Source organism: Nothoprocta perdicaria, unplaced genomic scaffold (assembly GCF_003342845.1).
Source record: "Nothoprocta perdicaria isolate Ctin4 unplaced genomic scaffold, notPer1 scaffold_62, whole genome shotgun sequence".
Classification (NCBI taxonomy): domain Eukaryota; kingdom Metazoa; phylum Chordata; class Aves; order Tinamiformes; family Tinamidae; genus Nothoprocta; species Nothoprocta perdicaria.
This window is the reverse complement of record NW_020455888.1, coordinates 2,992,974-3,008,406: the sequence shown is the minus strand read 5'-3', so window position 1 is coordinate 3,008,406 and position 15,433 is coordinate 2,992,974. Positions and strand designations below refer to the sequence as shown.

Genomic DNA, 15,433 nt, shown 5'->3' with positions numbered 1-15,433 from the left:
TTGCTGGTCATAGAAATAAAGTCCCATCTCTGAACTATCAAGGACCTGGTCCAGAAGAGTTTASAGAACTGTTTTCTGAAGTCAGTGAGGGCTTTGAATGTTCAATATTAGGCAATAAAGAATTTCTGCTCGAGACAATARGCAAGAAAATGTAAATTGATGATATCTGACTCAAAGTCCAAAACATAGATAATGTTGTATGAGACATGATAAAAGAAACCAAGCTTTTTTAAAAAAAAAAAAAGAAATTGAAAAATCAGTGAAGTGCCTTCTATTGCTCTGAAGCATTGTAACAAACAGGAAAAAATTATTATCTTCTATGTCATGAACAGACGAACAATATAGAAGAGTGGCAAAAAAAATCACAGTTAGTGAGTGTCTCTCATTTTCAGTACATTAACTGTAGTTTAAATTCCTCTGCTGCTTATAAATCCTCCCTGTTATATGCAGCTTTCTTTTCGTGAAGTGAATCTTCTGTGTTTGGTGCCAGCCATGTGAAATATACCTTCACTGGATCAATATTCCAATGCTTGTGAAATGATACTGGAATTTGGTGAGAAAGGTAGTCTTTTGGATAGTCCATTGGCCGTGCCTAAGAAAGAAGGACAAAACAAAACCACAGCTACTCAGTGACACAGAGTGGTGTCCAGAACAATAGAGCAACTTGGTATCATCATAAAGCAATGGGGCATTGGCAAAACATATTCCATGAAACCCCAACAGTGGCAACTGGGGTCGAAGTCACCACACAATGAAATATAGTAATACAAGTCATGCCTGWGTTCTCTGCAAGAAATGGTCACCAGCTATAAAAGCAAGAGATGAGAAGCAGTAGAGCTTACACTCCATTCCTCTAAATGCAAAGTCTGGATTCAGTGATGAGAAATACTTTCAAGCAATGCTCTCTGTCCTTCCTCTTACTGAGAGGTGCCAGTGTGGCCAATAGGACTGTATGATCTCGATTAGGCCATAAATAATCCCTCCCATCCAAATCAAACRAAAAGTTTTGTGATGGAAAAAGATTACCAATGCCAGTCTACTGCCAAAAAAATGCTAGTCTTTTWCAGGTTATATCAAGAGGCTGAATTGCAACAAACCCACATGATGCATATTTCATKTTCCCTTTGACAATTCGATAAGAAACAAGTACATCATATTTAAAACAAAAGCTCCATCGGTAGCGGGTCCTGGTTAAATAACCAGATTTTGCCACTGTAAAAAGAATTTTTGYGAAAAGCAAGGCAGGCATGCCCAATCTTATTCAGAAAGCACTTAATACCAGCATTTAAAAATAATTTAATAAAAGATATATTCATTCTTTCCTGATGTAAAATAGTAGGGAAATGGGGAGGTGAGGATACTGAATCACTCATTTGACCCCTAAGCTTGCGACTGATTTAATACCATTCTCTTGCTGCAGCTTGTGGTTTTATTAATGCTACGTGCTGCATCTCTCCTGCTGTTCTATGCACATTTCAGTCAGAAAATCAGGCAATACAGTCTGACATGAAGAAATCTGTTTGTGAAGGAGGTGGGAGAAGGGAGATTCTTTGACATTTAAGCCACAGATGTGCTTACCTATCAAAATTCCTTTGCACAAAGCAAGGCAGCCTGTCTCCTCTAGTGCTTTTGAAAAACCTATCTTTGAATAACATTCAAAGTGGTTTCCATGACCTTAAGAACTTCCTGCAATTTACTTTGGATAGAAATAGCTTTTATGTTTCTGAGAGCAAGAGTTTTCCCAGCTTGAGAAAACAATCAGCCAATTATGCACATAATACACAAAGTTTAGGTGCTCTGATACTCTGTAAGGACTCAAATCTGCTATAACAAATACTGTGTTTATTACATTGCTCTCAAAGAAACATATTGCTTTATCGGTGGCTGTCCCAAATGTATACATTCTTCCCATTTCTTTTTCTACTTTCTCCTCCTTTCTTACATTTTGTGATTGATAATATATGTATGTATATATATGTGTGTATATATATAGACACACACACACACACACATACACTGTTTTTTGGTGAGTGTGCTCCAGTTTTTATTTGGTATTTTGTAAATACACTCTTGCCCAGAACATGTATTTTAAGACCACAATCCAAAAAGCTATTGGGCATAGGCCAAGAGCTATTCTTTTCAAGCTATTCTAAGAACTTTTAAAGCCTCATCATTTCAGAGGCCTCTGGAACTGGCCACAATATCCATGTCTGTATTAATAYGCAGCAAATAAGAAAAGAGTAAGAAAGAGCAAGGGTTATAACRTATCATGGACACTCTAAGGGTGGAGATATTCTTTGTCTCTGTCTCACAATAATTACTTRGTAGAATATGTAATACCTGAAATGCCAACCTGACTGTGGTTTTGAGATATAAATCCATTAAAGCATTGTAATAATCCATGCTTCAAAAATATATTTGTTTAATCAAACTTGCCGTGGAAGTGTATAAGGTATAGCAAGAGTATCTAAGTTACAATTATTAGACATTAGTCTACTTCATGCCAACCATGGTATTAATTGTATATTTAAAAGAATGAAATATATTTCCAATAGTATTAAAAATAAATCTCTGACCTGATGGAAGAGTGGACTATGTGTTACAGGGATTCCTAAGCCACTGAAGCACATCCCAAGGACCATATCATCAGGAGCATCCATGCTGTAACACCGGCATTTACTAGCAAGAAGTTTCTGGACAGCTATTCTGCTAAAAACCATGCTGAAAAATAAAAGCAAATGAAGAGTATAAGAAAAGATAACACAGCAGCCAAAAACCTCCAGTGATGTTGCTCGACTGGATATTGCTAAATGATATAAATTGCAAGATGAAATATAACCCCTCGTACGACATAACTGACATTTCATAATTTAGCCATTACTGGTAAGAGACATTTCTGAAAGCAAAGTGCTGCATCTCATGAAAATTAACTTTGCTATTGCTCAAACAATTACACAGGTAGCCATGTTTAGAGCAGTTCACTGTTCCTATAGCTGGCCAGGACTTTCAGAGGGAGATTTCTCTTTATCTTACTCAAATATATTGTCTGGTTGGTTATCACGTGGCAATTAAATGAAAAGGAAAGAAATCTAAGCCTTACTGTAATTCCTTACAGCTTCTGTTGCACAGGGTTCTCTCCATACATAAAAATGTGGAGTATTCCTTAAGGAAACGTGCCAGTTGTCTCCACTTAGGACGCTCTGCTCCACAGAATGAGCTCTATCAGGTGAAACGTGGCTGTGCGACCTGTGTGCTGTGGGAGCACGTGGTGCCCTTGCTGCCACCAACAGGCTCTCAGGCTACAGGGTTGCAGAAGGGCGAGCCCTGGCACTTGGAATGGGGGATCCTCACTATCCACAGCTTCACTCTGCACATCTGTTCCCAYTGGGCTGCACAGCTGCTTACACTTGGTTTTTTTTTTGACCATCACTGTGTTTGAATCTTGTTAGAAAACAACACTATTTCTGTTACATCTGATCTGTTCAAATGCTTAATTTAAAACATTTGCATACAAAGCARCCAGCGACTTGTACAGATTTTTGTAGGAGTTAAATAAATTACCCTCCTCCTCCAGTGATATAACTATATCCTCCTGTTCCCAGGCCATAACCATAACGCTCTCCAAGAAATACTGGTTCACTTGGGTCATAGCAGCTGAGCAGCTTTCGGAGTCTGAAGATGCTATAAAATGAATGTACATTAAATTAAAAAAGAGATTATTGCACGCAGGCACCTTCTTTGAAACAGATTTTAAAATCCTCACTTTACTAGTCTAAATGGCGTTATAGTACACAGCACAAAAATAACAGGAGAAATCCAGAAATTTTGCAAAAAATGGGATTATCATAATTTTATTATGAAAAATGATTTTTAGTTGAATGATGAATCAACTAACTTGTGATTATTTCTCAAGAGAAACAGTTTCTGAGCAAAATGGAATTTCACCTCAAAGAAAGCATGCATTTTTTTTTTTTGCAAATGATCTTTTCTCTCTAGAAACCAAAAGAAACAAAAAGGTAGATTTAATTCTAAGATTCCTTCTTTATCCTTAGTTATAGGCTCCTCTAAATAATTCCATTATGTGATGTAATCTAAAATATTATCTTGAACAAGCTCTCATGTTCGTGAATATGTGACCCTGCTCATTGATTGCTCTGCTTTCTCTCCTCTACTGCTGGGTCACAGAACACACATTCATTTATCTTACTAAATGTCAGCTCCRTCACACGGTCACCATCTTTCAGTTTTCACTGATCCCATTTTCTCACACAATAAATGTACCTAGTCCAACTTTATTTTAACCTTACCAGTTTTGATTCATGCTTTTTCATTTGCTCTAAGGTCTATGAATTGTCTTGCCTGAGAGGTATTTGCATGTTGATGCATGTTGTTGCTAAACTTAACATAATTAGGCATTTATTCTTTGGTGATCCATGCTACTTCCCACTTTTTCTGAAATATTATGCCCTTTGTAAAGGGTTCATTTCAAGGAACTTGATTAAAGCTGAGTACTTGAATGTTTTATTTTTCCAGTATGGCTCAAATCTTGTTCATTTCTCAAAAGCAATGACACAAACATATATGCAAACTACTCTGGAGAGAGATTGAGAACTCCAAGCTTCTCCTCATCAAAAATTAATTTTCCCCTGAACAAGCTCTCACTTTCTGATGAAGGCAAGTCCTGGGACACGGTTCCAGGTGGCTCTGAGAATCAACCCTCTTGGAGCTATTTATGTGTGGRATATGTGTTATAAATTGTATTAACAAATACTTATGATGAATGATGGAGCTCATATATGCTCCATCAAACAAATACGAGACCTTCACATATTTCAACTACATGATTACACACTAACACTATTTGCATAGTTTTTATCAAGTTACGATCAGTCAAGGAATGCTGAAAAAGTGACTTTTTATTTTTCCTKAAAGAAGAGAAATCTGCCTAACTATTAAAAAAGATGTATATCTTMAATACAGAATAAGAATTCAAAATTTCTAAAACTTCTGTCAAGATGAACAGTTAAATACTACAGCTGATACCTTATCAATGTGTCATCATCCACAATGACTAACCAAGGAATTTTGGAAGAGCTCTGATTCAAAAATCTTTCCAAAATGGCAAAAGTTTTTCCACAGTGACCTAAATGAAGGGGAATAAGAAAAATTCCACATTATTTGATTTAATGCCTTAAGTTGCATTTCCAGCTTTTTTATGAAGCTGCGGGACATTTTGGGGAAACTGTTTCTCATACTTTCCAATACTGTAAAAAGAGAAGACAAGGATAGAAACATCTTTTGCAAATTACTCCAACATCYGTGAATGTAAAGTGATATTGAGGTACTGCTTAAACATACCACCCACCCACAAAATATCATGATACATCACATCAATATAGACTTAATTATTCGCAGGCAAGCAACTGATCAACTGTATTCATAACTAACAACCTGGTCACTTCCTCAGAGAAAAGTTCTTAATATTTAACATAAAGACTATCCATTTTAACATAAAGACTATCCATGAAGTTGAGAGTAAAAGAGCCTTGATTAGAATGAGTCAGACAACAGAAACATAAAGCCCCATTCAGACGTGTACAGAGTCTTTTCTAAGGAAACGAAAATCCAGCTGCATTTTTTTATTCATCTAAACAACAAATAATTATCTAAAGTAATTATCACTTGCAGTGAATCTATTAGTAAACAAGGATTAAAAATTAAAAATGACCACTAWATTTGAAGCTACTTCCATTTAAATGGAACACAGTATCTCTGCTCTCTGCTTAAGAGATAATGCAAATCCTGGCTTTCATTATTTTGTCAAACCAGGAACTTAATTCAGATTGATATACAAAGACTTACAAAATTAAAACCGATATTTCTATAATCTACTTCATAATGAAATGTGGTCTTAACAGTACAAAACACTCAGCACTATTTGTTTAGTTTAGGACACCAGGCCCGCCCCCCAGCCCAGGCCTCTCTGGTTCCCCCAGCAATGCTCCAAGGTGGATGCAGAAGGTCGGTCCCTCATGGTGTGACCAGAAATAGTGGCTGCARCTCCTGCAGATGATCCATGTGGAGACAGCAGACCTGCCAGCTCCTGGAAACACTCACTGGTTGCGCCTGTGCTACACGTGCAARCAGAAATCCCTGCCCATTCCCACGTGCCTCTGATGGGCCCTGAGGATGAAAGGTCAGGTCGGCTGGAAACAAAGATCAGAAGGACTCACCTAATGGCACAGACAAAGCTAGGGCCACAGCTTGGGCAACGCTAATGCAGAAGCTAATAGGCTTGTAGATTTCACAGGCTTAGAGAAATAGTTCAAATATGAGAAAAATAACACTTAAAAGACATTAAAAAGAATGTTTGAAGCCATCCAAGACACAACCTTTTTTTCTATTCAAAGATGAAGCAAGGTACTACCTTAAACCTACTACACTGTCATTACAAAAATGATTTCAATATTAACATTTAGCTTTTATGCTTAAATAAGACATACCAGATACAAGCACATAACATCCAAATGCCAGATGACAAACAGTTTATGGAAWGTACCCAGCTGGCACTGCCTGAGGTCTTTTGTCCTACACCTATCACACATTGCCACCATTGACAAACCTTATGCAAACAGTGTTTGCAAACAGCACACAGCAATAACACCATTTTGCTCTCCTAGAGTAGCATCACTTTACTTTCGTACTTAAAATATTTAGGTTTCTAGTTAAAATAAAAAATAAAAAGTCTATCCAAGTAGGTAAATTGCACTCTCCATCAACCTCTTGCCTGTGAAAAGTATTATTTCCATTTGAACTGCAAGGCTGTRTACTACAGAAATACAGAATTTCTAAATGATATACTGTACATGAAACATGCATATTATCCTGAAAACTCACCATCTTTATACAGTAACTTATGCAATACAGAGAACAGCAGTGAGCAGCTCACCTCTGTCGGTATTAGGCACTCCTAAGTCTATAGTAGGAATGGAGATTTCTGCGTAATCACTGTAGTATTCGATAAGGGCAGCCTCTCTTTCCCAAGTCTGCTTTACAATTGGTACTGCAAAACAATCAGCAGCATTGAGAAGTGAGTAACTACTCGATGAAAATGTTTATGTCCTTGTTAACTGACACGTTCCCTTCAAGGAAAATGCTGTTTCAAAGGCAGCATCATGATTAGAAACCTTCATTCTACTTTCTTCCCTACAATAGTTTCCGTACAATTTTACATGTTTTTATGTACAGGCACAGCCAGGACAGTTTTATACAGCAGTAAGTTCCTTTAAAACATATGACTATAATTTCATACATATTACATTCAAAATTGTGGTGTTTCCATGTATGCTAACCAAAATAAGGAATTCACTGGTTTTATACTTGCTATATCAGACTTAACAGCACTAATTATGCAGCATGAGCACTAATTATTAGAGATCTGTCAGCCTCTCAGTTTCGAAGCTGTCATACTTTAAGAGCACATTCAACAGTAGAACATATTCAATATACTTATTTTAAGAACAGTAACTTCATGTTACTGTYCAAAAGCACCAACCTGTGGAAACACACGTACAGACTGACATTTATAAACACCATGCAATCAATTTTTACCCAGTGGAGATTCTACTCAAAGCAGGGACTGCTAAACACTTCTTTACAACATTAATTCTTTTCTTATCAGTTTGCCATTTGACATTTTAACSAGCCATAGAAAATTCTAACAACAATGTCACAGACGTGTAATTATTTCCTGAGGTGAGCAAGTTATGAGTAAGACAAAAAAGCAGGATGGCAGGAGCATTTGCAGGATATTTGGAAGAGAACTTTCCAGTTAAAACTGACGATCCTTTTTCCAGGTTAAGCATTAAGTGGTCAAATCATAAATGAGATGCTGCTCTGAAACATCTTGCATCCTGGTTGCACTATTGCTTTATGTTCCCCGACACCATAGAATAGGTCCTCCCAATAGTATCTTGTTCTTTGAATGATCACCAAAATCTGTATGCTTTATATGTATGTAGTTCTGCACAATTCTCTATAGAATCAATGAACTACTGTATAAGAAGAACAAATAYTGGTGCCACTTTCTTTTGTCACTATATGTAAGCCTGATCCATGCGAACATGTTTTAGTCCCTTGCTGGTTCCTTCAATTATTCTTGTCTGACCAGCAGTCAGTTTAATAAGACTAAAATGAAGTGTAAGTTAACTGCTAGGAGAGAGTAGCAAGAACCAAACGCACTGACGAGCACAGATGTTGTACTGGGAAAAACTCGATTCCACTTTGAGAGCACTAGAAAACGCTGCTTTAAAAAGTTTTAGACACTTAAACTGCGGGGATTTTTGGGAGAGATTTTCTAAGAAAATGATGTACAAAAAATACATTAATACGACATTAAGGTTGAGATTTGAAGTGCAACATCAGGAATTTTACAATACATAAACTCCACTAACATGTCACAATCACTACATCATAAAATAGTGCATTACCATGCATTAATTGGCAAAGAATACCATCTAGGTTTCCTATTTAAACTAGAATACATTCTGTAGTCGGGAAATTATTTTGAGAGAATGTTCTATTTCTAAAAATGTGCTTGTTTTGCCGAAGAACAAAACCAGAAGCCTTTCAGAAACTAGGGACGCAATACAGAAGTGTCACAGACACACTTAATCCCTCCAACGTTCAGCTGCAACAAAGAGAGGCTCCTTATAGGACTGTGTTTCACCTTCTTCCAATCCATAACTTAAACCTCAGTAGGATGTTCAACTTGCTATTATGGACTGAGCCTCTCAGTTTCTTCAGTGAGGTTCCTTTTTCTTTTTATGCAAAGAAAAAGTTCACTGAAGCAAAGACCTGAATCTCACCTTAGTTGCCACAAGCTGAAGGGTCTTCCCGCCTGTTTCCTTGCCTGACACCAGGCAAACTGTTGTCTGTTGTAAACAGAATCCCACAATATTTTGCAATTTCTAGATAACTCATATTTTGCRAGGAAAATAACAATTATTTGAAACTTCTTATCACATGTTGTTGATGCAAGCCTTTAACCATATACGTTTCTACTTTTGATCTCAAGGAAGCTTTAATATACACTAGAAATACTTACAGAAGCTCAACTCTGAATTCTTTATTATAATTTGTGTCACATCTAGAACCTTGATTCACATTTTCTCTATAATCACATGAAGTACTYGTGAGAAGGAGAGTTAAATCTACAGTAAATTCTTAAATTTAGCAGCTCTTGCACATCAAATTCTAAGCCTTAATGTTGCACTRATGTAGTTTTTGACATACAATAGAAAAAGACTTACCAGGTAAAAGGAGCTCTCTGAAGCTGGCATCCATTAATCTTTCAAAATCTTGAGTAAGATTATCCTCTATTGCATAACACTGGAAGCTGTGAGGAAAGTTCAAGAATTTTCCTCAGTCTTCAACATGTGTTTCTTGAAGGATGTTTATATTATCTTTTTAAAGCCTTATGTTCCTTTCTGAGTTTCTGATTGTCTGTAACAAAAGCAGCCTTTTTTTTGCTTGTTTTGTTGTTTGTTTGTTTTGGTTTTTGTTTGTGTAATTTTAAGGATTAGAAAATAAATATGGATCCAGAAAGGCAAATTCTTCAGTGAACTCCAATTACAGGACGGTCGATTTTGTTCTGTCAAAAGCTACTTGATAAGATATCCAGAGGACTACGTGATGAAAACACTGGCAATGTGCCTTCATGAAGTACACTAACAATATTAAGAAAAATAAATTATATAAATTTTACTTGGGAAAAAGAAAAGCTGGCAAATGGTCTAAATCTAAAATCACAAACTAATAGATCCTGCAGTTTCGAATGCATTAGCAAAGAGGAACTTAACTAAGAAAAGAACTTTTTACTTCATCCTGCCTTCTGACAAAAGACATGACAAAAGCCACCAAAAATTTTACACAATTATCTGTCATTACTTCATTTGCCTTTTTTTCTCTCMATAGACAATTTTCTCCATCCACAATCACTTTAACTTAAGCTTATACACAAAATGGGTGTAATGGTGACAGTGTTACTTACCTGAGTATTCAAGAACCCAAAAAATGCAGTTCCTTTCCTGTTAATTTCTTAAACAAATGCCCACAAGTAAATTAGAATGGACTGGTAGATGGCATCAACAAGATAGAGTATCTTCCGTTAAATCGATGGACTTGGAATTTTTCCCATGAAGTTTTGTAAATACTAGTTCTAGCTCAACTTAGCTGACAATTAYTGTGCATTAGCTGAAGAAGAGTCTTCTCTGTTAATGTATTTTGCAGAATTTCTTACTACAAGCATTGCAGACCACCCGTACATATCCAAATGTATATGGTGACATTAGATAAAGGCAACATAAGGGTTTAAGCTGCTCACTTCTTTTATGAGAGAGGAAACAAAAAGGAAGGAGTGGAGATAGCTGTTAGCCTGCTCAAATTCCTGAACCAGTTCACCCTACAGCTGCACAGGTATCATTGCTAGCACACGAAATGGAACGTAGCTGGGTGATTCAGTGAAAGATATTAATGCAATAGCTCCAATTTAGATGAGTGTAAGCTAACTTGAGCCACATGTTTAGTTCAGCTTTGCAGTTTCAACAGCTTTTGTGACCCAACTACTAACAACGAAACATCAAACTACTRCAACTTGTTGTTTCAAGCATTTCCATTTGAAATTTGGAATTTGAACAATTCCAAATAACAAAAAAGTTCTACCCAGATGACACTGTCAGAATTCAGAAGCTTTCATTCTTCACAGTGGACTTTGCAAATATTTATTTTCCAAGAGCTGCACAGCCAAAAAGTTTATGAGCTTGTTCTTTTAAATATTCATTTCCTAAGCTATATTGTACTGAGCTACAACCCTGAATAATTAGTGACTTACTTCTGTCTCCATGGAATTTCCGACATGTTTTTACAGCAACAAAAACATCTTCCTTCTTCACTGGCTCTCCCTATAGGAACAGAACAAAAAATGAGTTTGTAATTGTGGTCTCCTATAATAAAACAGAGAATGTTCTATTGCATAGCTTGTCAAGTATAATAGTGTGCTAATATTGTAGAAAATATATTTTTATCCCTTCAAAGTGTGTCACTAGTTGTTTCAAATTCCTGAAATTTGAATAGTCATTATGAGAATCTGTATCATACTGGGAAAGAGATGCCTAACAGCTCATACGGGAACCTGCAAGCTTCTTCAGCTCCACTGACATCATGTTTATTTTCTTTTTTGACACCAAAAATTTTGTTTTCCTGCAAGCCACTAGTCACTTTTTGGACCCAAGTTATAGATTCCCATTTCTAAAATGAGATTATCTGTATGTTAGTATATCATAGAATATGATAGAATATCATAGGGAGAAATACTGTAAAGACCAAGGGCTGCTCAAACACTGTGATTAAATCATACATGGTAATTGCTTGCCAGGAAATACTAGGCATCAGAGAAGGCTGAAAGTAAAACAAAGGAAAATGCCAACAGAGTTGATTTTTTTTTTGGTTTTATTTTATTGAAAAGCATTTTCTTAAGGTCTGAGATACTTTTAAGTCAAGTATGATGCATTTTATTACGAGTTTTACTTTTGCTAAGCAAGTGGTATTTAAAACAYGGTACTTACACAAAGTGGCAGAAAATTACTGAACGTTGTTGCACAATGATTAACCTTATGTGAGTTTGCATCATCTGTACAGAACTCAGGCACTGGAGTAAGATGTGGTCCATCCCCCTTCTGCCAAATATATAGCGCAATCTATCAAAATGCAAAACATTTATATCAATGAGTAGAGTAGCTAGATAAAAATTCCCAGAGCAAGCACACAAATTATCATATTACAGGATAAACTTAATAAGAAACAGTTAGTTAAAAATATAGGAAGACATTGAGGATTTGTCTTGATTGTTTAACTTGCTGCATATCTTACTCCTCCACATTTCTACAGCCAAAATCTAATTTTTTGCTCTAATGGAAATTTTATGGATGGTCAAGGTTTAAAGAATTATAATTGGATTCATATGTTTAAGCAAGTGAAAACAACCCCTCTCYAAATTTGTAGAAGAAGGCATGAAAGGAATATTGGCTTCTTAAAATAAAAAGCTAGCACTATTCCTTCTGTGTGGCAATATGCAGCTTTGCAAAACAAACTCATTCTTTGCTGACCATTTAAAATCATTTAAATATCACTATTGAAACTCACAAGTTGCAAAGTTGCCTGTAACTTGGGCAGACTAGGTTTTGGGTCAGGAATCGTCCATGTTGGCTTCCTATCTCAGATTAGTTAAAAAAATTAACCTCATTTCAGCTATTAAAAAGTAATAATAAAAAAAGTTCCTAAAAATTTAAAGGGAAGAAAAGAAAAGCAATCTCGCTGCTTGCAGCAAAGTCAGGATTTCCCAGTGGCACTGCCATCCACTTTGGATGGTGAATGCTTAGTCTCGCTCAAGGACCAGTACCTCAGTGGTAAAGCATTCTCCTTTCGTATAAAAGCTGTTTAAGCATAAGCTCAAAATATAGATCTGTATTCTGGGCTTGCTTCTGCTGCCTCAATCAGAAGTTGCAGCTCTTCTATTTCAAAAGGATGCCCATGCCAAGAAGCCACATCTACTTCCTCACAAAGCTGAATTATTGTGTGAAAACTGAGATTCAAGGAGCCCACAAGACAGAGTAGCAAAGAGAAGCCTGACTCTACAGCACAGGGGGAAGGAGTCTCCTCCAAGGGAGGAAAATTCCTCTTGGGTTCTAGCTGCTGTTTCCAGTGCTTCTTTAACATATTCTCAATGATTCTTACATGGAAACAAGTTCTTCACTAAAATACTCAACTAGAACCAGCACAAACCGAAGCCAATGAGAAAATCAGTCTCTCTTCCCCATCTTATGCTTGCTTGAGAAGCAGGAACGTCCTTCACGGACGTTTGAACAAGAGGATTCAGACCTCCTCAATCATGCACATGCCAGATGATGCTCTTTGAAGGCAGCAGGTTCTCATTAAGCTGTTATTAGAAGAGCAAGATCCTTCCTTCCTCCTCCCTGCTGTGTTCAGGAAGGGCTCAGAGCAAACTAAGTGTATTACATATGCTCTGGTCATAGCTAGGAGGTCAAACCGATTACAGACTTCAAGTTAGAGCAGTTAGTACCCTTCCACCCATCTCATTCAGATCAACCTCCAGCAAGCTACACACAGCCATTCCTGGCACTGAAACGTGACTGATACCAGTTTGTTTCAGACACTGCCAGGGCTAGGGGGCAGGTTTGAAAACAGAACCTATTCTTGAAGCTTCAGCTTTAGCTTTGTCAGATTCTAGATGCCAAACACAGCCACACAGCAGAACACAACCAGCTGAGGACATTTCAACAAGCTGCTGCTTGCAACTGAACTGCCGTAACTACACAAGCTCCTAGCCCACCTCGACTGCAAAGTAGAATATCCTTAGTTTAACTGCACTGAAAACAGTTTAAATGCCTGTATTTTTCTCGTAATTRAGGGGAATGCTGATGACTGGGGGCTGTGCATGCAAACATGTTATTACTACCGCTCAGTTGATAGCAACTTTTTAAGCTACTGCAACTCAGCGGCAGGTTCCTGATATATCTAGAGGAGTTCTGTAGTTTGCAAATGATTTCCACCTTCTCTYAGCCTTCAACAGAGCCGTTGGCGAGTGGTCTGTCTCTTCACCGTTTCAGCTGTGCTTCTGAAGACACAAATGATCTCAGCTTTACAGGTGAGCTCAAAGCACTGCTGGGGGAGGGCACTCGGGAGGGATCAAACGCACACGAGGACAGTCAGCCTCACATCATTCACAGCGCGTGGCAAAGAGGAGGGCATGGAGGGCAYGGAAAGGGCAGGGTACAGTTAGGCCCGAGTGGTGAGGGGGGGACAGTAAACACGCACACATCCCCAGAGCATCTTTTTACCTTGTTGCTCCATTCACCTTATGGCATGTAAACTGCTCCTGACTCTGCCTTGGTTAGAAGGCTATGTAACAGTAAAGGATGTGATTTTATAAAGTTTCCAACACATTTTAAGAGTGTTTTATCTCAGAATTCAGCTATGTCTAACACATGAATCAACAGAGAAAGGAACGCTCGTGCTTCACAAGAAGTATTTAATTGAAATTTGAGTTATGCACTCATTATTTATGAAAGTTCATCATGTGCTAAGAAAGCCGATTTCTTAAAAAATAATCCCTTGGCATAATATTAGACTACCATATCTCAGATGCAAGATCACCATTTTTGATGCTATAGAAAAAGAAGATAGTACCTAAAGTAACAAGAATAGCTTTGATGATAAAAAGACATAAAATATATTAGTCTTTTGTTCATATCTAACAATAGCCATACAAAAAATAATTATTCACTGCTAGTTTTGAGTAACCAGAGTGAAGAGAATATATTATGTACAATTTAAAAAGTCTAGGAAAAAAATCTACAAATGAAAGCTATCATGACAAAAGCTTTTTAACGTATTTGTAAGATTGGCTTTCCTCATGGTAAGTGATATAAGCATTAGGGAAGTAAGAATTACAGAACTGGAAAGTAGTAGGAAAAAATAAATGATACAGAGCTCAGTAAAATACCAAGGACTAGAAGTACATGTTATTAGGGCTCTGTCAAATCAAGATATTTCAAACCAGGACATTTATCATCCTCCATAAATTTAAACATTATTCACAAACATTAAAGATCTCAGATTATATCCTTTGATTTGCTGTCAACTATGACTCATGCAAGAAGGATGCAGCAAGATACAAAAAGATTGAAGAAAGAGGAAATGGTGATTTATAAAACAAATAGAGGGACATAATGTATAAAACAAGTAGGGGAAGAGAGATGACAAGAGATTGTGTAGAAAGAATAAGTGTAGGGCTGAAGTCAGCTACCAACAGCAGTGAATTTGAAATGGAACATAGGCAAAGAATTGCTAAYAGGATATGAAGGGGGATGGAAAGGCTTTTTACCAGTCAAGTAATCAATTATCAATTGGTTGTCATTAATTACCATGGCACACAAATTAAGTCTGCTAATGCCATTTTTGGTGGCATTACATGTAGAGGTTTTGTCAGCGCTGAGGTAGCCCGGAATATTGGGCTTCAAGAAAACACTTGCAAGAACAATGACCGGCACGAGGTGCAAGGTCTTACATTTAAAAAATTATCATGAGGAATGTAAGTCAGCAAGCTACTGTTGGCACAAAGCCAAATGCATTTAAATACACTATTGATTTAGCCACTATAATTACAGTATAAATTTATACGATATGAGGAAGTTTCTAACCATTACAAGGAAATGTAATATTAAGTACATTTTTAATACAGGCTGAGGACAGAGTGTACAGATTAATTTTAAAAGAGCTTTAGAAACATAAATAAAGTCAGAATCACACATGACACCAGGCCAAAATCTAGTAAGCTACCCCAGGCTCATCCTCC

At 37.0% G+C, this 15,433-nt stretch overlaps 1 protein-coding gene across 1 annotated transcript in view; it reads right to left on the bottom strand.

Annotated features, from left to right (window-relative positions):
* Positions 1-299: 299 nt before the first annotated feature.
* B3GLCT (beta 3-glucosyltransferase) overlaps positions 300-15,433 on the bottom strand; it is a 49,293-nt gene continuing 34,159 nt past the window's right edge. Inside the window, exons 9-15 of the mRNA XM_026049843.1 lie at positions 11,625-11,756; positions 10,892-10,961; positions 6,950-7,063; positions 5,044-5,143; positions 3,562-3,681; positions 2,577-2,721; positions 300-592 (exon numbers count right to left, since the gene is read on the bottom strand). Of these exons, the coding sequence (XP_025905628.1) occupies positions 425-592; positions 2,577-2,721; positions 3,562-3,681; positions 5,044-5,143; positions 6,950-7,063; positions 10,892-10,961; positions 11,625-11,756 (849 nt within the window). The 3' untranslated portion in view covers positions 300-424. The remainder of the gene's footprint in view (positions 593-2,576; positions 2,722-3,561; positions 3,682-5,043; positions 5,144-6,949; positions 7,064-10,891; positions 10,962-11,624; positions 11,757-15,433) is intronic.